At 24.8% G+C, this 24,693-nt stretch overlaps 1 protein-coding gene across 1 annotated transcript; it reads right to left on the bottom strand.

Annotated features, from left to right (window-relative positions):
• Positions 1 to 5,313: 5,313 nt before the first annotated feature.
• Positions 5,314 to 6,645, bottom strand: LOC129607032 (jerky protein homolog-like). The gene has a single exon (XM_055517723.1). It carries the CDS (start codon positions 6,643 to 6,645, stop codon positions 5,314 to 5,316), a length of 1,332 nt encoding a protein of 443 aa, XP_055373698.1.
• Positions 6,646 to 24,693: the final 18,048 nt, after the last annotated feature.

Consider the following 24,693-nt stretch of genomic DNA (forward strand, 5'->3'; position numbering starts at 1 on the left):
CTTTCGATTCGGAAAATTGAATAGTTTTCAGCAACACTGTTCAGCTAGACTCTGTATTTCAATTCAACCCTTAGCAACATTTCAAATACATACTCTGCAAATATTAATAATTTTTATTTTCGATTATTGAAATTTATAGAGTATTTCGGCCATTTCATTTCAACTAATGGACAATCCCCTTAATTATTTTTTTTGTCTACATTTATTATTTAGTTATAATTATCATTAAGTAAATGTGTTATTGAAATACAATATTTTTAGTATATCGTATATTCTCAAAATTTTGCAAAAATTAATTTGATCAATTTGTGAGAAAAAAAATGATAAAAGTTTTTTTTTTATGTCAAATTTGCCAATTAAGTTATTCCCAACTATGTAGTTTAAGTTCAACCGATTAAATCATCTTTGTATAGTTTGTACCCTACTTACTATTATTATTGAAGCTTTTTAGAGAAATATGTATGTACATACATGTGTACATACATAATATTTTTTGCTAATAATTTACAAGAGCGAAAAAATAAAAGAAATAACAAAATAAAAGCTTTATGGCCAATTTAATTAACGATTTTATATTTTATGGGAAATATTAAAGCTTCATTAATTTTTTGGGCAATACAATCACATAACACAATTACAACAACAATATTTATATATTTTTGTATGTACATATATGTTTGTTATATAAAAAACTAATACATATGCCATATAAAACTTTATAAACAGAGATGTAACTTTTAATAATAATGACAGATCAATTTAAATATGAAGAGAAAAAGTTTTTTTTTACCGTTTAATAAAAATTATATTTGGCATTTAGATGACATTCGTTGACACAAAAAATAAAAAAAAATTAATAAAATTATGTTAATTAATGACAGTGAATTTATAATTATTTTGTAAAATTAATTTACGATAACATTAGAAATAATATAAAGAATGGAAAAAAGAGGAATAAAAATACTTTAGGAAAAGAATTCTTATTTAAAAAAAATTAATGATTTTACATATTATGTATGAGTGCAAGTACAAATGAACTCAAAAGTAAATTTGGTACATGTACTTAAAGAGTTCTTAAGGGGATTCGAAAACAATTTTGTAATTTTTTAATTGAATATTGGTATTAATTATTTGGGGCTATTTAAAAAAAAAATTACAGAGCCTGGCTTTATTGTATGTACTCATTTATTAATATACGAAATTTAGAAATTAATATACATATATTTTGTATGTAAATTGCATTTCTGGAACACTAAATCAAATAAGAAACAGTAATTCCCATATATAATTTATAACAGTTTTACATTTGCTGAATGACGCATACCTTTAGTATCATATTTTAAGGCACTTCAATTTGAAACAATTGTTGCGTCCAATTCTTTTAAAATTGTTCATTTAACGGGATTCTATTAAAATTAAACTGAAAATTAAACTTATTAAATAAATGCCTAAGCAAAAAATTATATTTTTTTTTAAATATCGCCAAAACATAAATTTTCGAATTTTTTTTATGTTGTGGTATATTACTCGTATGTTGTGCACGAGATTTCGAATTTCGAAAATTTAATATTTTCAAGTGGACACAGATGTAGATGTATTGCTCAAAAATTCAATATGTTTAAGCCGTCCAAATATAAAATTTTTCATATTTGCTGTTGTTATGGGTTCACATTATTGTAGACAAATATTCGGGTTTGAAACTTTGATTGTTTGTAAAAGACGATTTATTACTTAAAAATTATATACAGGTAAATTTATATTAAAAGGAAGATTATCAATAGAACATAACATATAAGAACATTAATCGTCATATGACGATCGTTATGTCAATCACATTGATAATTTTCATTTGCAAACTACTGTCATAAAATGCAAATAAATGTCATTTGATGTTTCATAAATTAAAAGTAAAATTTTTTTTTCTTTTTCTTGTTTTCCTTTTCTATACATCAAATTCAGTAACATATGAATTAAATGCAAAAAAAAAAAAAACGAAAACAAAAAAATCAAAAAATGACAATCATTTGCTTTCTGCAACAAAAGCTGACGCTAGCGTCAAAAAGTTTTGGAACTCATGATTTTTGCAGAAATTGTGTGAACAGTGCCGAAAGTTTTTAAAAATTTATACTCAAAATACTAAAAAAAAATTGATTTTTCTCTTTTTAATAGCATGGCGTTAATAATCTAAAAATTCTCTTTCTCTTTTCCCCCAATTTTGAAAAGTAATTGTTTCAATTTTATTTAAAGTAACACATGTGTTACACATCTTTCTTATATTTATATTGATAATTCAAAAAAACACGAACTATAAGTTATTGTTACTAGTTTAAGATATGGTTACCAACAAAAAAAAAAAACAGAGGAAAAAAAGAGAAGACAAAAAAAATAGCAAAGTAGCGATTTGCAAAAAAAAAAAAAATTACGCCAAATTTTTAATTTCTTCTTTTGATTTTTTTTATTATTTTTGTTTTGTTGTTGTGTTTTTTTCATTTTTTTTTGTAGCGCTTTTTATTGAGGAAAAGCGAAATTGAAACGATTTTTTTTTTTATCTGACGTTTTTACTTTTATTGCTAGTTGATTTTTGTTGTCTTGTTTTTATTTTTGTTTTGTTGTTTTTTTTTTGTTGGCGTGTCCTTGAAAGGTTTTGCACACATTTATTATCATTTTGACCTTTCTAACTTTACAATAGTATACACACATAGTTATTATTGTTATTGTTGTTATTTTTTTTAGCTCTTTTTTTTTATTTATTTTCTTCTTCTGTTGTTCTTTTTTTTTTTAATTATTAATTCTTTGGAATATTGTTTGAACAAATGTTTTGCGATTTTGTTGTTATTGTTGTTGTTATTGCTATTTTATTGTGTTTTTTTTTTATTATGATTTTTGCCAAAAATTTTTTTTTTCTTTCGCTATATACTCGCGCTGTTGTTAAATAGTTTTTTTCGCGATTTTTTTTTCTTTTTTAATTTTTTCCCAAATATTTTAGCATTTTGTTATAATTTTTTTTGTTTTTTGGTATTTTTGTGTTTTGCTTTTGATTTTTTTTTTGTTATAGTTGTAGTTGATCGTGCTAACAGAATTTTGATGATGTGAATTTCAGGTTTTGTTTTTTTTTTTTTTTTAATAAAAATACTTATTACATATACATAAGTAAAAGCCGCCCACTTCCCACCTCGTTATGTAAACTAAACACAAAAATGAAATGAAAAAAAAAAACACACGAAAAATATTCATAAGCGAAGCGTACGATTCGACGTACGAGGAAAAAAGAAAGAAAATAAAAAAAAAATCAAAATGAGTTTTTTAAGCAATAAAGAATTTTTTTTTTTCAAATTTAATAGTCTTTAAAATTTTAGGTTAGTATAGTGATCTATAAAATGTAAAATATAAGTATTTATGTACTTTGTTGGTATATAATGAGAAATGTACATACATAGGTATGTATGTACACAATTATGGAACATAGATTTATTTATATACCTAGTTGTTATATAATCTAGTATATGAATTTGTGTAAAAATGAATGTGCTTTTGTATGTACATAAGTTTAATGGAGAATGTAAGGAAAATAAAAAAAAAAAAAAATTGAAGAATTCAATTTAGAAATCTAAATGTGTTGGTTAGTAATATATATATATGTATATGTATGTATGTATGTTTAGTATCATCTATTGTTAATTGAATTTGAAATTTTAAGTGATATACGCTTGTAAATATGTATGTATGTTATATAAATATAATAGAGTAGATTTTTGTATGGTCAATATTGTAAAAAATTAAAGTAAAGATTTTCTATATTTTTTTAGCTCAATAAACTTTCGTTAAACTTTTGCCATTTTACCAATAAATTTAATGAAAATTTTAGCTAAGCAAAAATAGACATTTCCAATTTTTATTTTTTTTTTGTTTGAACATTACCATTTTTAGATAATACTATAAACAAGAAATAGAGACCTAGTTTGTACAAATTTTTATACACATATGAACAATGGAATGAACTCAATGAACAAGCAGAACCATAGTTGTAACGAAAACTTCATATGAAATTAAAAATGAAAATTTTTAGGGAATTGAACGAAACCGGTAATGTGTCAGAATTTTTCTAGCGTATTGAGTTTAAAGATTTGCATGGGTTTTACGAAAAAACTTGAAAATTCGAACTAAAATAGAATTTGTAAAGCTCAGGAGGTAATGCTATAGACTCACAGTTAAGTATATTAATAAGAAATTATGTATGTAAGTACTTATACATACATATAAGTAATGAGTTATATGAATACAAAATTATTCATCTATCTTGAACTGTTCTGTCATACAAACTAATTACAACTTATATGGAGCACTATACAAATTAACTTGACTCTACTATAATTTTCTTAAATACATTTTTTTTAAATTTTGACAGAACTTTGAAAATATTATCTGATATGTATGTACGTATATGTAAATTTTTGAAGACGATTATTTGCTTAAAATTTTTTAGATTTTTAGTCATTTGACAACCACCAAAATGGGCCACTTAAGAATTTTTTCTGTCTTAACAAATTTTGCTGAATAAGGTAAATAATGGAAGGTGGAAAATTCAAATATTGTAAGAAATCATTTTTGTGCGTTGTCAACTACTGTTGGCTTTATAATTGTTATACCTCCACAAAATTGAATAATATTAATTTCAAACACAATAAAAATTTGTAAAGATTCTTGTGTCAAATATCAATAATCAAAGATTTATATATATGTACATATTAATAAATACATACATAGATACAAACATGAAAACTTAAAATGAATTCTATAAGGCTGTTATAAGACACTTTGATTTTGGTTGTTTCTAATAAGCATTGTATATATAGTAAATGCAAAAATTATAAAAACTTGCGCCTTAATATATGCAATAATTATTAGTATGATATATAATATAAATTGAAATTAAATTTAGTACGTATACAATTATTTAATACAGTAGAGTCGCGATATAGTGACCAATTAAATGTTCAGGGTGGTCATTGTTACGAGGAGTCTACTATTCCGAGACTAGTGTTTTTTTTTCTTCAATCAATATTATAATTTATTCTTCATCAGTAAAGGTTACATTTGTTTCAGAAAAATAATTTTAAAACTCTTATTTTTAATAAAGTACGCATATTTAATTTTATTTAAAAATAAAAATTATAAAATAAAAGTAATAACATCCATTCAGTTCAAAACAAATACATAAAACAAAACTAAAAATTAACAAAGAATCTGAAAACATAAGTTAGGAATTTAAATAACTTTTTACATTTATTTGAAAGAGTTCTGGTTTTGACGCATTTATTTGAAAAAATCTGTAATCTTGCATTCTTTAAATGTTTGCTTACTTTGCTCCAAAACAGCTCTTTCTCGAATATTTTTCAAAACGGAAATTTCTTCGTTTGTTGCACGATTTTCTAATGCGTATTTCAAACAGTCGTTGATGGCTTTGATTCCATCAGAATGACTCATTTTAGTTTGAACTTCTACTACCTCTTCAGATACGTCAGTATCATCAGATTCAATTTCAACAGCAGGAGTTTCATCATCTAAGTTTACATCTTCATTCCACGTATAAATATCTTTTGATGATAAGTTGGCATTTGGACAAATCTTCTGAAATAATGATTTTGTAATGTTCATTTCCTGATCTGAAAACATTTGGGATTTTAAATTTATTAATGGGATTTCATCTTCAGAATCATATTCATTATCGAAAGAAGTAGAAAGAATTTTTTTCCAACACTTAGCTATCATTACAGGTTCTAAACTTTCCCAAACTTTCGATAAGTTTGTAACAGCATTACGAAGGTTAAATTTTTTCAATATAAATTCTAAATCTTCAGCCTTATTTGCGATTATGTGGGACAGAAGTAGATTTCTGTATTTCAATTTTGTGATTCTAATACAGTTTTGGTCCATAGGTTGGATTAGGGCAGTAACATTAGGCGGCATAAACATTGTAATGATTTGACCATCATCACTTATGAGTTCATCTTCAGGTGGATGACTTGGAGCATTGTCAAGCAAAAGAAGAGCTGTTTTACGAAGACCTTTTTGTTCAAGGTAGCATCTCACTTGAGGAATAAATTTTGTGTCGAACCATGTTTTGAAAATTGAGCAAGTCATCCAAGCTGATTTTGAAGAATCATAATCTACAGGAATGTGTTTATTTTTCAGGCAACGTGGATTTTTTAACTTTCCAATAACAAGAGGTCTTATTTTATGATCACCAGACGCATTCGTGCACGCTAAAAATGTCAAACGTTGTTTACAAACTTTTCGGCCAGGCGCATTTTTTTCTTTGTTTGAAACGTAAGTTTTATCCGGAATCAGTTTCCAATATAAGCCTGTTTCATCCGCGTTGTAGATTTGATCCGGCGCTAGATTAAGCTGCTTTATTTTTTCTGCTAATTTGATTAAAAAAGGATCTACAAGTTCTTTTTGAGAAGACAACTTTTCACCACAAATTTTTATAAATCGAATTCCGTGTCTTTTTTTGAATTTTTGGAGCCAACCAGAACTAGCAGAAAAGTCATCTTTTTTATATATTTTTTTGTAAAAGTATTTAGCTTTGTTCTTTAAAATGGTACCATCAATCGGTATATTTTTTTTCTGCCTTCTAAAAACCATTCATACAACATTTTTTCTAGCTTAAAGAATTCACCAGTGCGCATTGTTTTTCGTTTACCTATACAGGTAAAAAAGTCATTTTTACACAGAAATAAACACTAATTATAAATTAATGTATGTACTTCTACTTACCTAGGCCACCAAATGAATTAGCATTAGTAGAACTAAGTTTTTGACTCTGTTTTTTTATAGAGAAAATTGTAGACTTTGCAATACCATACTTCTTTGCTAAAACTGAACTGCAGACTCCTTTTTTTAATTCATCTAGAATTTCTAACTTTTCTTTTAGAGTTAAAAATTTTCTAATATTTCCAGTCATTTTTACTTATTAGGAAATTGAAAGACTACGATATTATTGTTTTAACACTTCCAAATTACTGACAAAAAATGTAAAGAAATGCAAATATAGAAAGCAAAACAAAAAAAAAACAACTCCAATTGTAACGGTTTTACAATAAGGAAAAAAACATGTGGTTGATTTACAAAAAATATTTTTTAGGGTCACTATTTAGAGTTACAAAATTGTTTTGGGTCACTATTTAGAATACGCAAAATTCAAATGGTTGGGTCACTATATTGGGAGGTCACTTTACTGGATGGTCACTATATCGCGACTCCCCTGTAATATTTATTTTAAAATATATTTACAGTTATTGCAGTATTTATGTATAAGACTTAATAATAGTTTATTATCATCGAACTTATATTTGAGAATATGAGTAAAAATAGCTGAATTTGAGAGTAGTGTCAAAAACAAAAAAAATTACGTTGAGTTTTGTAAAATTTTTATCATATTTTAACCAAGATATTATTTCCATAGTTTTGTTAAAGAAACTCTACAATTATTTTTCAATTTTTAAAATTTTAACTAAAAATTTCTTGTAACTGGCAATGCTTTCGGAAAAAAAAAAAAATTTTTAAACGATTAAGTTACTTACAATAGTTTTTACTTTTTTGTTTGTGCTTTTTTTTCTATATACAATGTATGTATGTATGTAGAGAATTTTCGCGAACTTTGGAGAATTTCTATTTTGTTACTGTTATGTTTTTTGTGTTTTTATTTTTCTTTTTTTCTTCAATGTATCAAATTATAACTTTACAAATTAGCAAAATAATTTTTTTTTCTTGGTGTTGCTAAGAGCTTTAAAATTTTTCAAAAATAGCCAAATTGTCAGTTAAAATTTTATTATATCAAAATTTTATTTTATATATCTTTACGTATGTACATAATATTATATGAATAAAGATGTGTATATACGTATATCTATATATATTGCTCATATTGTAAATGTGTTGGTTTTTCTTTTTGTAATTTTTCGTACGTTTTCAACAATTTGATCAGAAATAGTAGTTAATTTTTTTTTGTAGTCGTTTTTTTTCGGCTATATATACTTACATATTTTAAAATATTAGATTTTGTATGTATGTATATGAATATGTATGTCATTTGTAAGTGTATTTAATATGAATATCGCGCTATATAAGCTAGGTCAGGTATAATAAACGATTTGTTTTTTTTTTTTTTATATAATTTGTTTAAAATTTATTAGCATGGAGATCGAAAAATAAAAATTATATAAAAGATGAAGAGCATAGAAGGAATGGTTAGGGGAGCACGCAGGGTAATGTAAATTCAGTTATAATTCAATGATTTTATAAAATCTTGTTGCAAATTTAATTTGATGAAATCATTTTTATTGCTCTTGCTTTTATTTTGATATTCAACAACTCCTAAATCTATTATTATTCTCTATATATGTACATATGTACTTACATACTTACATAACAAGTATAATATATTATATGTATACTGGTCATTTAGCATTTATGTGCATTTATGTGTATTTTTAAGGTATACTTGTGATGGCCATAATTATATTCTTCTTGTATACCTATTTTATTGTTGTGAAAAAGTATATATGTACAGCATTTATGTAAGTTTAAAAATAAATAAGTAAAAAATGGGTATATTTTTTCTTGTTCCAGCAGGTAAAACACCTTGAAATTTGATAATGCAATTCGTGATTTCAATTTATTAAGAAATATAAGAGAGGGGGGGGGGGGAAGGTTCTGACAAAGTAAATTATAAATTAAGAAAATTTTTGCATGTATGTATGTATATATCAGAATAGGTATACAAATATTAATTATTTATACTTCCGCAATTATATTGCATGTTCTTCTTCATCGTTATTAAAAATTTTTTTATTCTTTATTCTTTAATTAAAGGTACATCAGTTAAGGAAATCTCTTTGTCATGTAATAAAAATGAATGTAACTTCTTATATATATTATAAATATGTATGTATATATGTATGTTAATTTTTATGTTAATTAAGGAAATCAGAAGAATTAAAAATTTCACAAAATTTTATATTAAATTTAGCTTAAATACCTACCAAGTTATTGTTTTTTTTTTTAATTAATTTATAATTTTAAATGATACTGTGCTTCTTATGATTATTTTTGATTTGTATTATAGATTTCGTACAAAAGATGGAGTTTAATATGGTTCTGTGTAAGGCAATTAATTGAAATACATGAAAAATTTTCCAAGAAAACAGTTATATAAAAGAAATACTAAAAATTTCTGAAATTTTAAATATTTTTAATTCAAGTTTGAAGAACTCAAAAAAAAATTTCAGATTTTTTTGTTTAAATTTTATTTCTATTTTGTGTGGTCTTAAGGGTAAGTATTTAATATTAAAAAATATAAAAAAATATTCATTTTTAAGTGCACTCTTTTTTAGATTTAATAGAAATGAAAGTTGCCGTAATTCCATGTCATGTTATACCGTTTACAATTTACGTAGGGTTCAAATCTAATACAAAGCTGCAAAAACTAATTTTTAAAAAGTTTACAAATATTGTGGTAAAATCATGTTGACTATAGCTTAAGAAAAAACAAAATGTCGTTCCTGATTAAGTGTTACTATATGGTATAACGTAATTTTTACGATATTTTGTATTTTGGCAGTTTTTATTGTAAAGGTACGATACAGAAAATCGGAATTCTCGTAAAAGTAAATTTTAATTTTTTCCTCAAATTTGAGCGAATTTTTATTCAATATCAAAGAAATGTGATGTGGTCAACATATAACGGTCCGCAATGTGTATTGCTTAGTTTAGTGAAAGTTGCCTAGTTTAAAGAAGTTTATGGAAATGTGTTTTGAACACTTTATTTAAATTTTAAGGAAGTTAGCAAGTATTTAGTTAACATACGTAGAAAAATGTAAATTTGCTTCTTAGTAGAATTTCGCTTTGTGCCACCCGAATTCATTGAAAAGTTAACCAGTTAGTTTTGGTAACAGAAGGGTACATGCGCATACACACAAACCAACATTTCTTTAAATATAGTTTATTTACACTTTTCTACTATGGAGAAGCGCGCTCCTACGTTATCATATAACCTCGCTTATTGTATGTAATGCGGTCGGACAATTTTGTAAAATTTACTATATTAATTCGAAATCTTTAAGGTTAAGTTTTTAAATTAATTCAATTTATTTAAAAAATAAATTGTTATTAAAATTTTAATATAATATTATTAATATTACTTTATTTAATTAATAATAATTACTTTTATTTATAGCTCGCTAGTTTAATAGTCCTTCAATTTTCCAAAAAAGAATATTTGAATTTAACAAATTTTATTCTACTGAAATTATTGTTTCTGAATTAAAATTTTATGTTTTTTTATTAATTGGCACACACTCTTATACAGAAACACTAGATGTTCAACTAAATGAAAAGATTACATCGTTTACATTTCCTATATATGAAATTTCTAAATTATTTTAGTATCGTATAACACGTATGCTTTTATTCTTTTCATATTTTTATGTCAAGTTATTTTTAAACATAGTTAATTGTTTAATAGTATTTAATTAAAATTATAGGTATAGTCAAAATATTATAAAAAGTGATAATATTTATTTAGGTGTAGAAAACACCTAAAAAAATTCAAATATTCAAATAATAAAATAAAAGCCACGTTAACGTTAACATCATTTAATAACTTTAATATTTTATAGTTTATTTTAAATTAGAAGCACAAACTTACACATGATTATACGAATATACTAAAATAATTAATGTTAAATTTAAGATAGTATGTGATTACATTTTAAGAGTCTGACATTAAGGTTTTATTTTAAATATAACACTTATGAGGTATAAGTCTTCTTCTTTTTATTATTACATTAAGCTCATTGAATAATTAACATTTGAAATGCGAATTGAATTTTTTAACAATTTCATTGAGTTAGTATTAATTGTTGAACCTCTCTTTGTAAGTGATTTACGTACGATTACAAAATTCACAATGGGTAAGAGGAGCATAAAATAGTATATGAAAAATGAAAGTGCAGAGAATATGAAATTATGAGAGAGAAATATTGGGATGTAATTAAAAAATTTAATTACGGTATTCTAGTCACCCACCTACCTTGTAAACTCAATGACGTAAGAGACTGGTTCATGGTTATCTACAATATCATGCACAAGCCCTAGGCTTCTCCCAGGAGCGAAATACGATGTTAATACGATAAAAATTATAAAAGAAAAAGCGGAAGGTATAAAATTATATACCTACGTCTGTATTTGCCAAAAATTTGCACTTAAATTGCAATAATCTTATAACAATTTCCCCCCTCCCTTTATTATTCTAGTAAAATATGGTAAAATCGAATTGAAAAATTATTACATATAAGTAGCAATTTTATCAAGTTTAATAATTTAGCAAAGAAGAACATTTTGAAATATGCATAAGTAAACAATGTTCTTGAAGAAACTTCCTCAACTACAAAACTAAAAAAAGTTTTTTTTTTATTTCTATACACACTCATAAAATAACTTAAATATTTTACTAGTGAAGGCAGGGGAAGCAAAAAAGTAAAAAAAAAATGAAATAATTTAACACGTTAACTCTACTTTATCGAAATACACTCACTCACTCTTGTATAACGCAAAGAGATATTTAAAGAGAGAAAAAGTTTTGTAAAATTGTTTCGGAAAAGAAAGCGCAAAAAAAAAATTAAAAAAAAGTTGAGCATATTGATGATACGATAGTATTTAGTGTTATTTAGTAAAAGTCTAGTGTTGTCATAGTAAAAAAAAAAAGTTCTGAAATAGAGAAAAAAAAATTCTTTACAACTTCTTCTTGCACTAAAAAAAAAAACATTTTGATAATTTACTTACTTGCCTTTCCAACTTTTTTTTTAACAACTTAATATTGGTACCTACTAAGTATAGAATATTATTTCTGACCGGTAAATAAATTATTTAGGGGGGCATTAAGTTTTTTTAACACTTACACTATGTTCAGAATATTTCAATTTCATAAATCAATAAAAAAATTTTTTTTTTCCAAGTATAAACTTTTTAAAGATTATCCTTAAATAACTTTAACTTGGACGCGATATGGTCTTTAAAGTAGTAACAGATTGCTTTTGGTCTGAAATAATCTGGTTTAAAAATATATTTAATAATATTTTTGTATTATGTAGGAAGAATTATTTTATTACCCAAGCAGAAAATTTAAGAGTTTTATAGTTTAAAATTGAAAATATAGAATTTAGAAATTTCCATTGTTTGAAATCGAATTAAAATAATATGACCGAATTTTGGATTGCATAATTAATGTATACCACAAAATATTATTGTATATTGTTGTTCCTTAAGGAGTAGTATGAGTCCAAATGGGTTAATTAAATTTTTTTTTTAATTGATAACCTTCTTGTTCCCTTTTCAAATTAAAAGAATGTTCAATTTTTTTGAAACGAAAGCTAAACCGGTTTCAAAAATTCTTGAGATATTTGGCAGATAATTTCATATTATTTTTGCTCTTCAACTTGTTTCTTTTTTTTGGAGCAAGTATCGAAAACATTCGAATTACTTGAGATCGGTATAATGTTCTTGAAAACAAATTTTGATAAAAATAAGGCGATGAATAGGATGTCGCATGCTTCCGATTCTAATTCTGGTTGTTTTAATCTTAATGTTAAAAGAGTCTACTCTTAGGTCTATACTTTCTGATAATTTAAATTATGTTTTATTATATAGATTACATAGCAATAGTTTGAGTTGCAACTCAACTTTTCTGTAAAAATTAACCGAAAAATTTTGTTTCTTTCATACTAGTTAACTCTAATCTCCAGTAACTTTTCACCATTTCCTTCGCCTCCCTTATTAGATAATAAAGATTTTGTTTAACAATCCAATAATCGCCTTCTAAATGATTAGAATGATGTGCGTCTAAATGATTATTTTTTTTACTTTTCCGTGCAATTTCCTTCATGATAATTGTAATAATTGCTTTAAAGGACCTACAAGTATAATTTTTCCCAAATTACCCTGCCTTGTGCAATACTACGAAAAAATTGCTTTGTAAATTTCTTTTCTTTTGATGTTTTCTTCAAAACGATTGGGCCAAATTTATTAAAGGGGATTTTTGAATTGAAGCATTTGATAAGTAATTTTTCAAACAGGTTCCCATAATGATGATAAAATTAACCCTGTTAATTGCAATGCGCGAGAAAATAGCGTTCAATTTAAAAACCTCTGATTAAGTGCTAGTACTTAGAAACATAGTAAAAATAACAAAGGCGCTTATATTTCCATTCGTTATGACTAATTAATTATGAAATTAATAATGAAAATATAAAATAATTCATAATTCAAATAGCAAACAATTAATTTATAGTTAATTAATTAAAAATTAGATTTATGATTATTGATAATTTATATTTTATTTGTGCATACTATAAAATCAAAAAAAAAAAAATTAAATTAAATTTTGAATCATTTTTTAATTGTTTTTAAGCATCATATTTCTTTTTATCCATTTTAAAACAAAGCCATAATAATTATACTATCATAAACGTTTAAAATACATTTTGAATAAAAAAAAATATGTCAAACTAAATAGCCAAATTTAGTTCAACACAATTTAGAATTCATTGTCCATTTCATATTTTTTTCTTTTTGGTATAAATTTTAATCTAAACGAAACAATCAGCCTACACTTAAGATGTTTTCACTCATAATACTACAAATGTACGTATATATTTCTAAATATATATATATTACATACTTATTTAGAAAATTATTTTTACAAAAATTTTTTTTTTTTAACAAAAGAAGATGCCAATAATGTGTCAATGATAATTATTATACATGACATTCGAATATTCATGATTATTGAAAAAGAATTTCCATACTATTTGAAAAAAATTTTTTTGCTTGCCAAGATGATGCCACATGTAAGTATAATAAATATATAGAATTTTTGAGTTATTTTAATTATTTGAGCAAAATAGTTGAATATTCTTGATATTCTGATCGACATATTAAATTGGTTGTTTTTTTGGATTTATTATAAAAACTAGCTTGATTTCAGCTTAATTCCGTCAAATTATCTTGTTAGAATCCAAATTTGGTCTTAGTTTTTTGATTAATAATTAAAATGTTTAATTTACAACAATTTGACAAAACTTTTATAGAATTTAGGCACGATCTATTAAAATTTAGTTAAAATTTGAAGCAAATTTTATATAATACACACAATAATAATATTTCGAAACTGTTTGGTAATAAGTACACTATAAGTTACGGATTGTAGTTGCCAAATTATAACAGGCAAATTTTCGTTAAGATATTATTGAACTTACTTACTCATAGAAATTACTTGGAGTATGCTGCCGATATGTTTTATATTTGAAATCATTAAATATACCAAACAGTTCTTTAAGGTTAACACACATTTTAGTAAAATGCTTAGAAATTTTAGCCTAATGATGAATATGATTTGGCAACACTTAGCAAATTGTTCATTTTAAATTTTATTCATTCTAAATTCCAAAGAATGAAAAATTTTTTATTTTTCAGTTTTCTACATAAACATAAAAATATTAAAATAATTTTCTTCAAACACAAACACAATTGTATAAGTTTTTAAAGAAAATGCACTTAAAAAAATCAAAACAGCAAAAAAAAAATTACACCAAAAAACACATAAAAAAAATATTTCAAACACATTATTAGTGAACATTTAATTATTTCATTAATTGAGGCGCCTATTAACTCACTTGCATCTTTTATCTAAGCCGATTGACATTAAAAATTGCATTAAGGAGGATAGCGGAGAGAAACGAAAAAAAAAATAAAAAATTTTTTTTTTGTTTTTCTTTTTAATTATAAATGAAAAACCGAAATTCTAGTTCAATTTTAAATACCATGTGTATTTTATTTTTCTAACTTAAATAATATTTTAATAAGTAACAAAGCTTTGAAGTGTAGAGAAGCTGAAAGAAGCGATTGTCATCAATGAATTTTCTAAAATATTAAGGAAGAAATTTTTGGAAATTAATTTGATAAATAATTTCGTGTTGTACTTATTTAGTGTGAATGCGTATTCCATCTTTGTCGCATTAATAAATGTGGTATGACAATTTAATATTCATTGTGACGTTCGTTTAGACAGTAACTTATTTAATTAAATTTTAAAACCGGGAAAAGAGAGGTTATGTGATTGTACCGGAACTCGAGTTTTCGGTGGAAACGGACTTTTCCATGGTAGGGAAGCGTAAATTTTTAGAGAGATGTGGTGCACCCAAGTATCTCAAATTCCGCAGAACCGATTTTAACGAAATTTTATATGTGAGTTTTTTTTGGCTATGCCACGGATTAGTAATAAAAAAAATTTAATATTTAATCGGGGTGTTTAAGCAGTGAACCTATAAATTTTTTTGGAAAACCTAAGCCTTGTAAACCATATATCTACGGAATTAATTGATGAAATTTCTTGAAATTTGATATTTGACCATTTGACTAAATGGTGAACTCTTAAAGAAATTTGGAAAGTACAAAGCGAAACTCTACTAAGAGCCGAATTTACATTTTTCCAGGAATGGTAAAATTTTGAAGAAATTTTTGAAAGGTAATTTCATAATATTCTGCAAAATTTTCGCTAAACTACTCAGTGTAGTAAAAGAAGGCATAAATTCTACTTTATAAACATTTTCGGTATAGAATTACATCATTTTCATCCTTTTTAAATTTTAATTATAATTTTGATTTTTAAGATTGACCGTTTGCTTTCCTTCTGTTTTTTTTGTTTGTTTTTTTTTTACCAAAAATTCTTAAAATATTTTTGAAATGAGTTGAGTATAAAAGACCCTTTAACTTTATATTTTTAATGATTTCCGTTTAACATTAAAATAAAATTGTCATTTATATTTTGAAACAAAAAAAAAAATATTAAGAATAAAAATCTGTCATAAAATTTAAAAAAACATTGACATTTTGTTACTTTATTTGTAGTTTCTTTTTCATTGGCTGCTGCTATGGCGGCTAATACATTAAATCGAATACAAAATTGTTTCTAAAAAAAAAATTGCCAAAATCTTATTTGAAAAAAAGAAACTTAATCATCCCAAATTCCAAATAAGTTTTATAAATTTACAAGAAAACAAGAAAAATAAGGAATAAGAAAAAAATAATGACATATAACAAAGTACCAAAAAATGAAAAAGAAATCAAATTTTAATGAAATTAACGATAATTTCTATCCGAAAAAGCACCATCAAATCACACCCTTTTTTTTGTTGTTTGTGTGCTCTTGTTTACAATTTATTGGGAGACATTTTTAATTTTGCACCGACAAAATGAGCATTTTTGCAATTTCAACTCTTAAAATAATAGAAATTGCGTTTATGATTGTCATTTGACATTCATAATTGGTGATACGTGATTTAATTTTAAACATATTATAAACATATGTATATTGATATGTTCAATTAATTAATTAAGACTATTATTTAAAAATGACGAGTGAACAAACCATAGCAACTCGATTCATACGTTAAAAACCATCATGAGCAAAACACAGACTGACAAACCCCATTTCTTTAAATTTGAAATTGAGGTGCTCAGCGTATTAGTGGCCTACTTACAAAAATGACATTTCGAGTAGATTGCAATTGAAATGTTAAATATTTAATTTTTAAAAGGTAAAAACGAATTTATGCCAAAATAGAGCGAAAAGAGAAGTAAAATAAGTATTTTGAAAATATAAAACGATTCTATTGGCCATTACAGCTCTATTGAACACAATAACTCATTTTTCCAAAAATGTTGGGAAGGCCACTAATTCCCTGAGCGCCTCAATTAATCCATTTTCTTCCAAAAAAAAAAATATCATTTTTCTGTTTTAACTGACGACAAACCATATAGATGTCTAAAGTTCTACCAGTTAATAAATATTGTAGTTTACCCTCAAACGGTTGCCTCTCAAAATTTTTTTAATTTTACTCTGAACCTAAAAGTATGCAATAATTATGATATAATACCTGCAATTGCATTAACGTTCAACTTGTACGTACCATGTAAATATATAGAGGCACACATATAATATAGAACCTCGCCTTTCAAAACAAAAAAGGGATGTCGCTTGGAAATATGCTTGGAGTTGAAAAACCATTAGGATTTCCGAATATATTTTAATTAACTGCAACATACTTAATTATGTATGAACATGCTTGGGCCCAGATTATTTCATATTATTTTTTGGAATTTAACAATTTCCGGAAATAACATTTTATTTGAAATCATAATTGTTACCTCATAGTAGTCTGGGAATTACTTATTTATACTAAAAATCATTAAGAACATTTTCTTCATCCTACAGCAAAAACACACAATTTATTTTGATCACAATGTTGTAAAAAAACAAAATTAAAATAAAAAATTAAACTATCAAAATTGAAAGCAAAATATCTTGCAAAATTTATTTAGATTTTTAAAATCCCATCATCCAAAAAAAACAGAAAATAAAAAGTGAAAATCATCCTTTATCTTGCTTTACTAAACCTCAAGATAATATACATACATACACACTAATGTACATACATATACATATGTATGTACACTTATAAATACCAAATATCAAAATTTATAATACAATAACTTTTAAACCTATAAATACAAAATTAACCTTATGAACATAATCTAAAAGTAATATGAGGGAATCGACAAAAATAAAATATTTTACCTACATACATTATTTATGCATACACAAATATATAAATATCAATATTAATATTAATACACATATCCACATATGTATGTACATACCTGCTATAATAATATAAATATATCAAAACAGCATGAGCACATACATACATATATTACAGTGCCCACCTAAAATATAATATTGTACATACAAACTGATATTTTATTATATAAAGTAATGGATTAATCCATTAAAGACCTCCAAAAAGGGATTTAAAATACCAAAAAAATGACTCACCTGTTATCATCTCATCATAACCACAATCATTATCATCATTATTAATACAATATACTATCATCAACAGTACAATAATATTAAAATAGCACCCATAAGAAAATCAGAAATAAAAGAAAAAAAACAGAATAAAAGAAAGCAAGAAGAAGAAGAAGGAGAGTGAAAGAATAAAAAAAAAATGAAGAGCTTTAATATGTGCAAAAATTTTTTTGAGTAAAGTACAAAACAGTGTTACCATTTTATTTTACTTAAATTTCATTTGACATAAATTCAACAAAAAATACTTAAGACACGGCAATAAATGAATTTATCGAAGATTTCTCGTGACAATTCAGACTTTGGTAATGAACCTGTCTATTTGTTGTTTTCAAAATATAAATTTGGAATTTAACCCTTTCCGGAATGATTTTTAATTCATGTTTTAAAATAATACTGGTCCTAATTACCATGGCGCATTAAATAATCTCCAAATTTTAAAATGTGATGTTTATATTGGTTTCGCGTTTCGAGTCAACAGTATCAAAAAATAAAAAGCTGAATGAAACACAGTCTTGGGGCATCATATTTTAAAGCAGGTTATTGAAAGAGTTAATTGGAATTTATAATCCCAGTTGCGGGTTAATAATACTAATTTTGATAATATGTATAAATACTATTTCAGCTTGCTTGATTTTATTCAAAAATATTTTGAATATTTTTTTCTCAATAAAAATGAACATTTCATAAAACGAAGCTAAACATTTCGAAAATGAATCTCTATGGGCCTAGTAAGGTTAAAAATATTCAAATGTAAACAAATATTAAGGATATTTTGAATATAATTTATTCACTTATAACCCTTGTAGATTATAGATTTTTTCAAGGGAACCGAGTGAGGAAGAAGTATCCCCCGGGCCACCGCAACCATTAACGACTTATTGCAGCCTCCCCACGCCAATTCTCCTACAATATCCCCGTTACTTATAGTCCTTTGGCTCAATAAAATAATATAAGTATGGCAGTTCTCTTAGCAGACATAAAATTGTTAGAGTGAACTTCTTAATAAAATGGTAACAAGCATTGGCCTTTTTTTTATACATTTTGACTTATTTTTTTTTTTGGTTTTATTATTTAAAGTTCTTGGATTTTGGGTGATGATGAGATTATGTACAAAAAAAAAATAAGGCAATAGTATTAAGTATATACACATTATGTAATATACATAGATATATGTATATACATTCACAATATCAAAAAGGTTCAGTTTACATTAGACCTGACAAACAAACAAAACATTTTTGAGGTACATAAAAATTTCTTTTCTTTTATGCTTTTTTTCTCTTTTTAGTTGAATTTCGGTGCTGTTATTGAGCAATCAACAAGAAGTGTATATAAGTAGATGAGAGATGGGTAACAGGAAATGAAATACAAAGAAAAGTGGCACTAAAAAAAAATATGAAATCCTTATGAGATTATTGTTATTATTGCATAATATGTTTGTAATTATTTTGTGAAAGAAGTGCAATTATGCATTTATAAATATTATGATGGTAAGAGTGGTTTTTAGAAAATTTTTGCTTTTTTTGGTGATTGTGATATTATGTGAAATTTCACTTTCATTTTAAGATTTAAGGTACTTAAGAAATTTTTGTAAATTTTATTTGAATTTCATGAATTTCATTACGATTTTTTTTTTTAATTAGAATAATTAATATTAAAATATATTTAATTTTAGCAAGTACTTTATATTCAAATAATTTTGGGACTGTTGTGATGAAAGCCTGAAGTTATAGACTTGAAAAATTTTTATGAATAAAATTTGTGCTCGCAATCGGAATAAGGAGTTGAAATTCCAGAATTTTTATTTGCTAAAATTAAGAGCCACAAAATAAAAGTAAAAAATTTATTTTCTTCTTAACTCAAACAAAACAGGCTTAAACAATAGAGAGGGGTTAAAATGGTCTTACAAATAATTTCAGTATGGTGAATATGTTGTAAATTTTTAGTATGTCGAGTTACATACATATGTATAATATAGCAAAAATGGAACAATGTAATAAGGTTTTTTTACTCGGACTAGGCGTTTACCTATTGTGATTTCATTTACTGGAATTTTATATATATATTCCATAAATTAGCAGGGTTGCGGAAAAAATTTTGTTAGTAAGTTTTTGCCTAATTCTAACCCCGACCTTTGTATATAAATGTTAATAAACAATTCTTTTCAGTTTGCCACTGCAATAAAGATTAAGACTTCAGCAAATTTCGACTCTTTGATTCCTTCCTATAAATTCTGACTTTCTAATCTGGAATTTTTTTGGTCAATTTTCCCTTATCTTATGATTCCTGCATTCCCGAAATTACACTCAATCAAAAATATTTGACTTGAAAATGAAAAATAGAAGTTTACGTTTTTTTTTTTGTAATTGCTTTTTCAAATCAAAAACAATAAATTGATGCGGTGGAATATTTTACCTGTAAAAAAATTCAATAAAAACGAAAAATGAATGTCCTTGAAACAAGAATACTTTGAAATAAAAAAAAAAAACGCGATTTAAGATTTGCAAAAAAATTTTTTATTTTTGCTTTTGATTTGTGATTTGCGATAAAAAAAAGTAACGATAAACGTAAGAAAAAAAAACTGAAAATCGCTCGCGTTTAATAACGTAATTTTAAGTTTACGATAGTTTTAATGTTTTTTTTTTTTCTGTTATGATTTTGTGATCTTTTACAAATATTTTCTTATATTAAAAATTATATTTTGTTTGTATGCTTGTGTGTACGTATTACCCCATTGCTTTACAATAAATTTGAAATCTAAGGTGTGGTAATAACGATCGCTCGCTTATTTGGCGCGTTCTGTGCCATTTTCTTTTGTTTTTGGTTTTTGTTTTGTTTTTTCTTTTTTTAAGGGATTAATAAAATATAAATATGCATGAAATAAATGTGGTTAACATATAAGTGAATAACAAGTAATAAGATATTAAATTGAATATTTTATGCACAAATATACGAAATTTATATTTTTTATGAGCTCTTAAACATAGAAGGTCTATTACATTACCTTAAGTTATATTGCACATACATATGTACGATATTAACATAATAATATTTGTATTGTACTTGAAAAATGTTCACATTTATTGGGTGACATTGTATTTAGTGATAATTTTCATTTTACAAAATAGCAAGGTTCTTCAAAATTTTTAAATTCTTAAGCATACATTCGCCAGGACCATATTCAAGTTGAAAAACTCACTGATTCCTTGTAGATAAATTTAACAAAATATGCTATTAATTTCTATATTTACTTAATTTATTATGAAAATTTCGAAAAATTTGAGTACTTTCTTTGAGTTTATAAAAAGTTAATAATGTGGTCTAAATATCGAATTCAATAACCGTGACTAGTGTTTAGTTGAAAACATAATCATGACTACTGCTAGTTTAGTCGGAAAGCAACATAACCGTGACTAGTGTTAGTTTAGTCGAAAATTTTCTACTTGAGCAACACGTTATTGTACTATAAAACACAATGATCATTAACGCACTTTGGGCTGATCACAACGTAATCACTTTATAGATTTTTAATAAAATTCATAAAATATATAAGAAATTGCTCAATTTTAATTAATTTAGAAAAGAGCAATATTCTAAAATAACAATGTTACTCGGGATTTCATGAATTCAACAATGGCAACTAAAAAGTTTTAATTAATGAGAGCTGGTAACTTGCATCACTTTTTTTTGTAATTTATAATAATTAAGAAAAAGGCACGTGGCAAAATTAATAACTTTTTCGATTTAAAAATAATAAAAAAAAATACTAATATTTTTTTTTTGTTCTTCATTTTTCATTTTAATAAGATTAAATTTTATGAAAGTGATTCAAAGGATTAAAGGTAAAAAAAACAATTTATTTATGTCTTCACTCAGTGAATACAAGAGATGGTTAACTCGGAATCAGATGCACTTTTTAAGGTACGGTTTGTTTGTATGAATGTTATGTTTGTATATTTAATATACAAATTAGTTGAACAGCATGACATTTTTGCAAGTATGTTGTTGTTTATTTGTAAATTTTTTATTGAAGTTAGTGATAAACAAATTGAACGGCAATGTCTGAAAAATTTTTATCTACAAAAATCTTGTTATTAAGTGTAAAATAAATGATTATTAATAAGTAATAATTACAATGTTTTTTTATTAATAATTATGAAAATAAATTCTTAAATATATAATAATTTTAAAAATATGAATATATGTATACTTCTGAGACTACAAATGAAATTGGGGCTATTTTGAATAAAAGTGCTTTTCGTGTTTTGTTTTTCAAATCTATTTGGTCTGTCGTTTACGGGCGCGATACTCAAATTATTAATTGGTTACTTTACGAATGGCCTTCAAATTTGAATGCATTCCATTCAAATTACAAATTTTACCGTAAATAAATTAACTATAAGTAATAAACATGTTGATTTCTGTAAGAGAGTGAACGGTCTATATCTACTTGCAAAGTTCGAATGTGAATCCTAAGATGTGATCATGAAATAAAATCGTATATCTAAAATTCTATATTTACTTAAAAGTCAATTCTCATATTTTAATTCAAAAAGGGTCCATTCATCCTTACATTCCCCCACATTAAAATAATAAATTTAATTTTATATTTAGTAAATTCAATAAAGAAAGAATGAAACTATTGTTTGTAGAGCAAACATGTTTATATACAGAGCATTTATGAGCATTTGACTCATAATAATACATACAATGTTGTTTACAAAGTTGCTAAGCCAGTTTTAGATTTTATTCGATTATAAAGAGTACAAGGAATTCAAATATTAAATTAGATTACAAGTACGTAAAGAATAATAATGTATTCCTCCGTGCTGAATACTTGATCTTTTTAATATATATTATAAAAAACTGATATGCATTGTAAAAATTTAAATTCTATATAAAATTAATTTGGGGAATTAGATTTTTTTTCGAAATAAATTATACACAAGTTATGTATGCATGTGAAAATGTATTACAAGTTTTTATTGTCCTTCGTTAAGTATTTTTCAATAAAATACAATATTTACATTCTGTGTATAATCTTGCAATTATGCACTACATACATACATGTACTGCTGCATCTCAACATCCTGTTTTTTTTCTTTTGTCAGTTTATCATAAAAAAACTAGTTTTTCTAATTTTTCTATGCTAAATATTGTACTTAGATTATGTACCTACATGTTTGCACGTAAATGCATACATATAATATATTTATTATCAGTGTTTTCGTTTTCTCGAAAAAAAAACTATGTTATTGTGACGATGTGCGTAACATCACGAAGGAAACATTTGCGGACCCATAAATAACATTCATGTGTTCTTGCTCAAAATCAAATTCTAAGTCGATTCTAGCTATGTCATTTCGACTGCAAGTTTGTTTTTGAAGCGCTCATTTAAGATCGTAGTACCTCCCGTACAAGCACCTGGGAGGGGCTTGGAAAAAAAAAAAATTCACCAAATATGATAGTGCGACATATATTTCGAGAATGTATCCGAAATTTTTACAACATTTTTTTGGACAACTACTTTTGAACATCACTGCTCCCAAGCCTAAGATCCTAAGAAAGGTATTTTAAAAAATTAGACTTATGCGATCATTAAGTCTAAAGTCAAAAGCTCTATAAAAAATTGCTCTTTAAACAAGAAAAGGACGTGTATTCGGTAAGTATCAAAATTAAGTTTCTTACTTGTTAATTTTATTGTAGATTCAGAACCTATGAATTGTTTTCTGAAATTTTTCAAAAATTGTATTGATAAATTTGGACTACAATATTACAACATTTCCTTTTCAGAGAAAAACAAAGAAAATTTGAAGAAATTCAGAAGTATGATAGCAAACATAGCTGAAAAGGAGTATAAATATTTCGCTTTCAACTAAACGTAAGCACTTGTTACGGTATTCACTAAATTTAAAATATCCACTTATGTATGTATGTATGTATGTTAACGATTTGTTAAAATTTTTACCTATATTCTCTAACTCTCTAATTTAATTTATTTAAAAATAATTTTAACTAGCAAAAAAACTCAAAATGTAAGTCATAAATTTGTGTATTAACTTTTTTTTTTGTACCATAATTAAAAAAAATAAAAAAAAGTAATAATAAAAATTACAATCTTGTAAGTCCAATAGAATTGAAAAAAAAAACATGTTTGTATTGTCAGTTTTTTTTTATTTTTATTGGGTGACATTTTTACTAAATAATTTTTTTTTTTTTTTTTCAAATTCATTTATTCTTTGCAATTTGCTATGAAAATTATACTAGTTAACTTTTAATAACAAAATAAAAAAATAACAAATAATTTTAGTAGGCAAAAATTTACTTTAAAAGTTACTCGGTATATTGGTTGACTATCAAAATAAATTAAGTAAGAAAATTGTTGAAAAAAAAAAAAATAAAGTTTTCCAGTAGCTTAAAACTGTGTTATTTATACATACAAATGTACATACATAAATATAATTTGAAATGTAATAAAATGTTAATATTAATAATAGAGAAAAACAAAATCGATGTCTCAAGGTTATCAAGGCTAGTAATATAATTAATTTACAATTTACAATGAGGTCATGGTTTTTCGTTTGAATAAAATTGAGCATATAAGATAAAATTTTGCAAATATGTATATGTATGTATGCATATAAAAAACACAAAAATATGAATGATTTAAAATATATTATTATGTAAGTACAAGTATATACGAG

This window comes from Condylostylus longicornis, unplaced genomic scaffold (genome assembly GCF_029603195.1).
Source record: "Condylostylus longicornis isolate FDR11 unplaced genomic scaffold, ASM2960319v2 ptg000026l, whole genome shotgun sequence".
NCBI lineage: Eukaryota > Metazoa > Arthropoda > Insecta > Diptera > Dolichopodidae > Condylostylus > Condylostylus longicornis.

Bases quoted from the DNA above. Each gene is read 5' to 3' on its own strand.
- LOC129607032 (XM_055517723.1), bottom strand. From the start codon at position 6,645: ATGGTTTTTAGAAGGCAGAAAAAAAATATACCGATTGATGGTACCATT.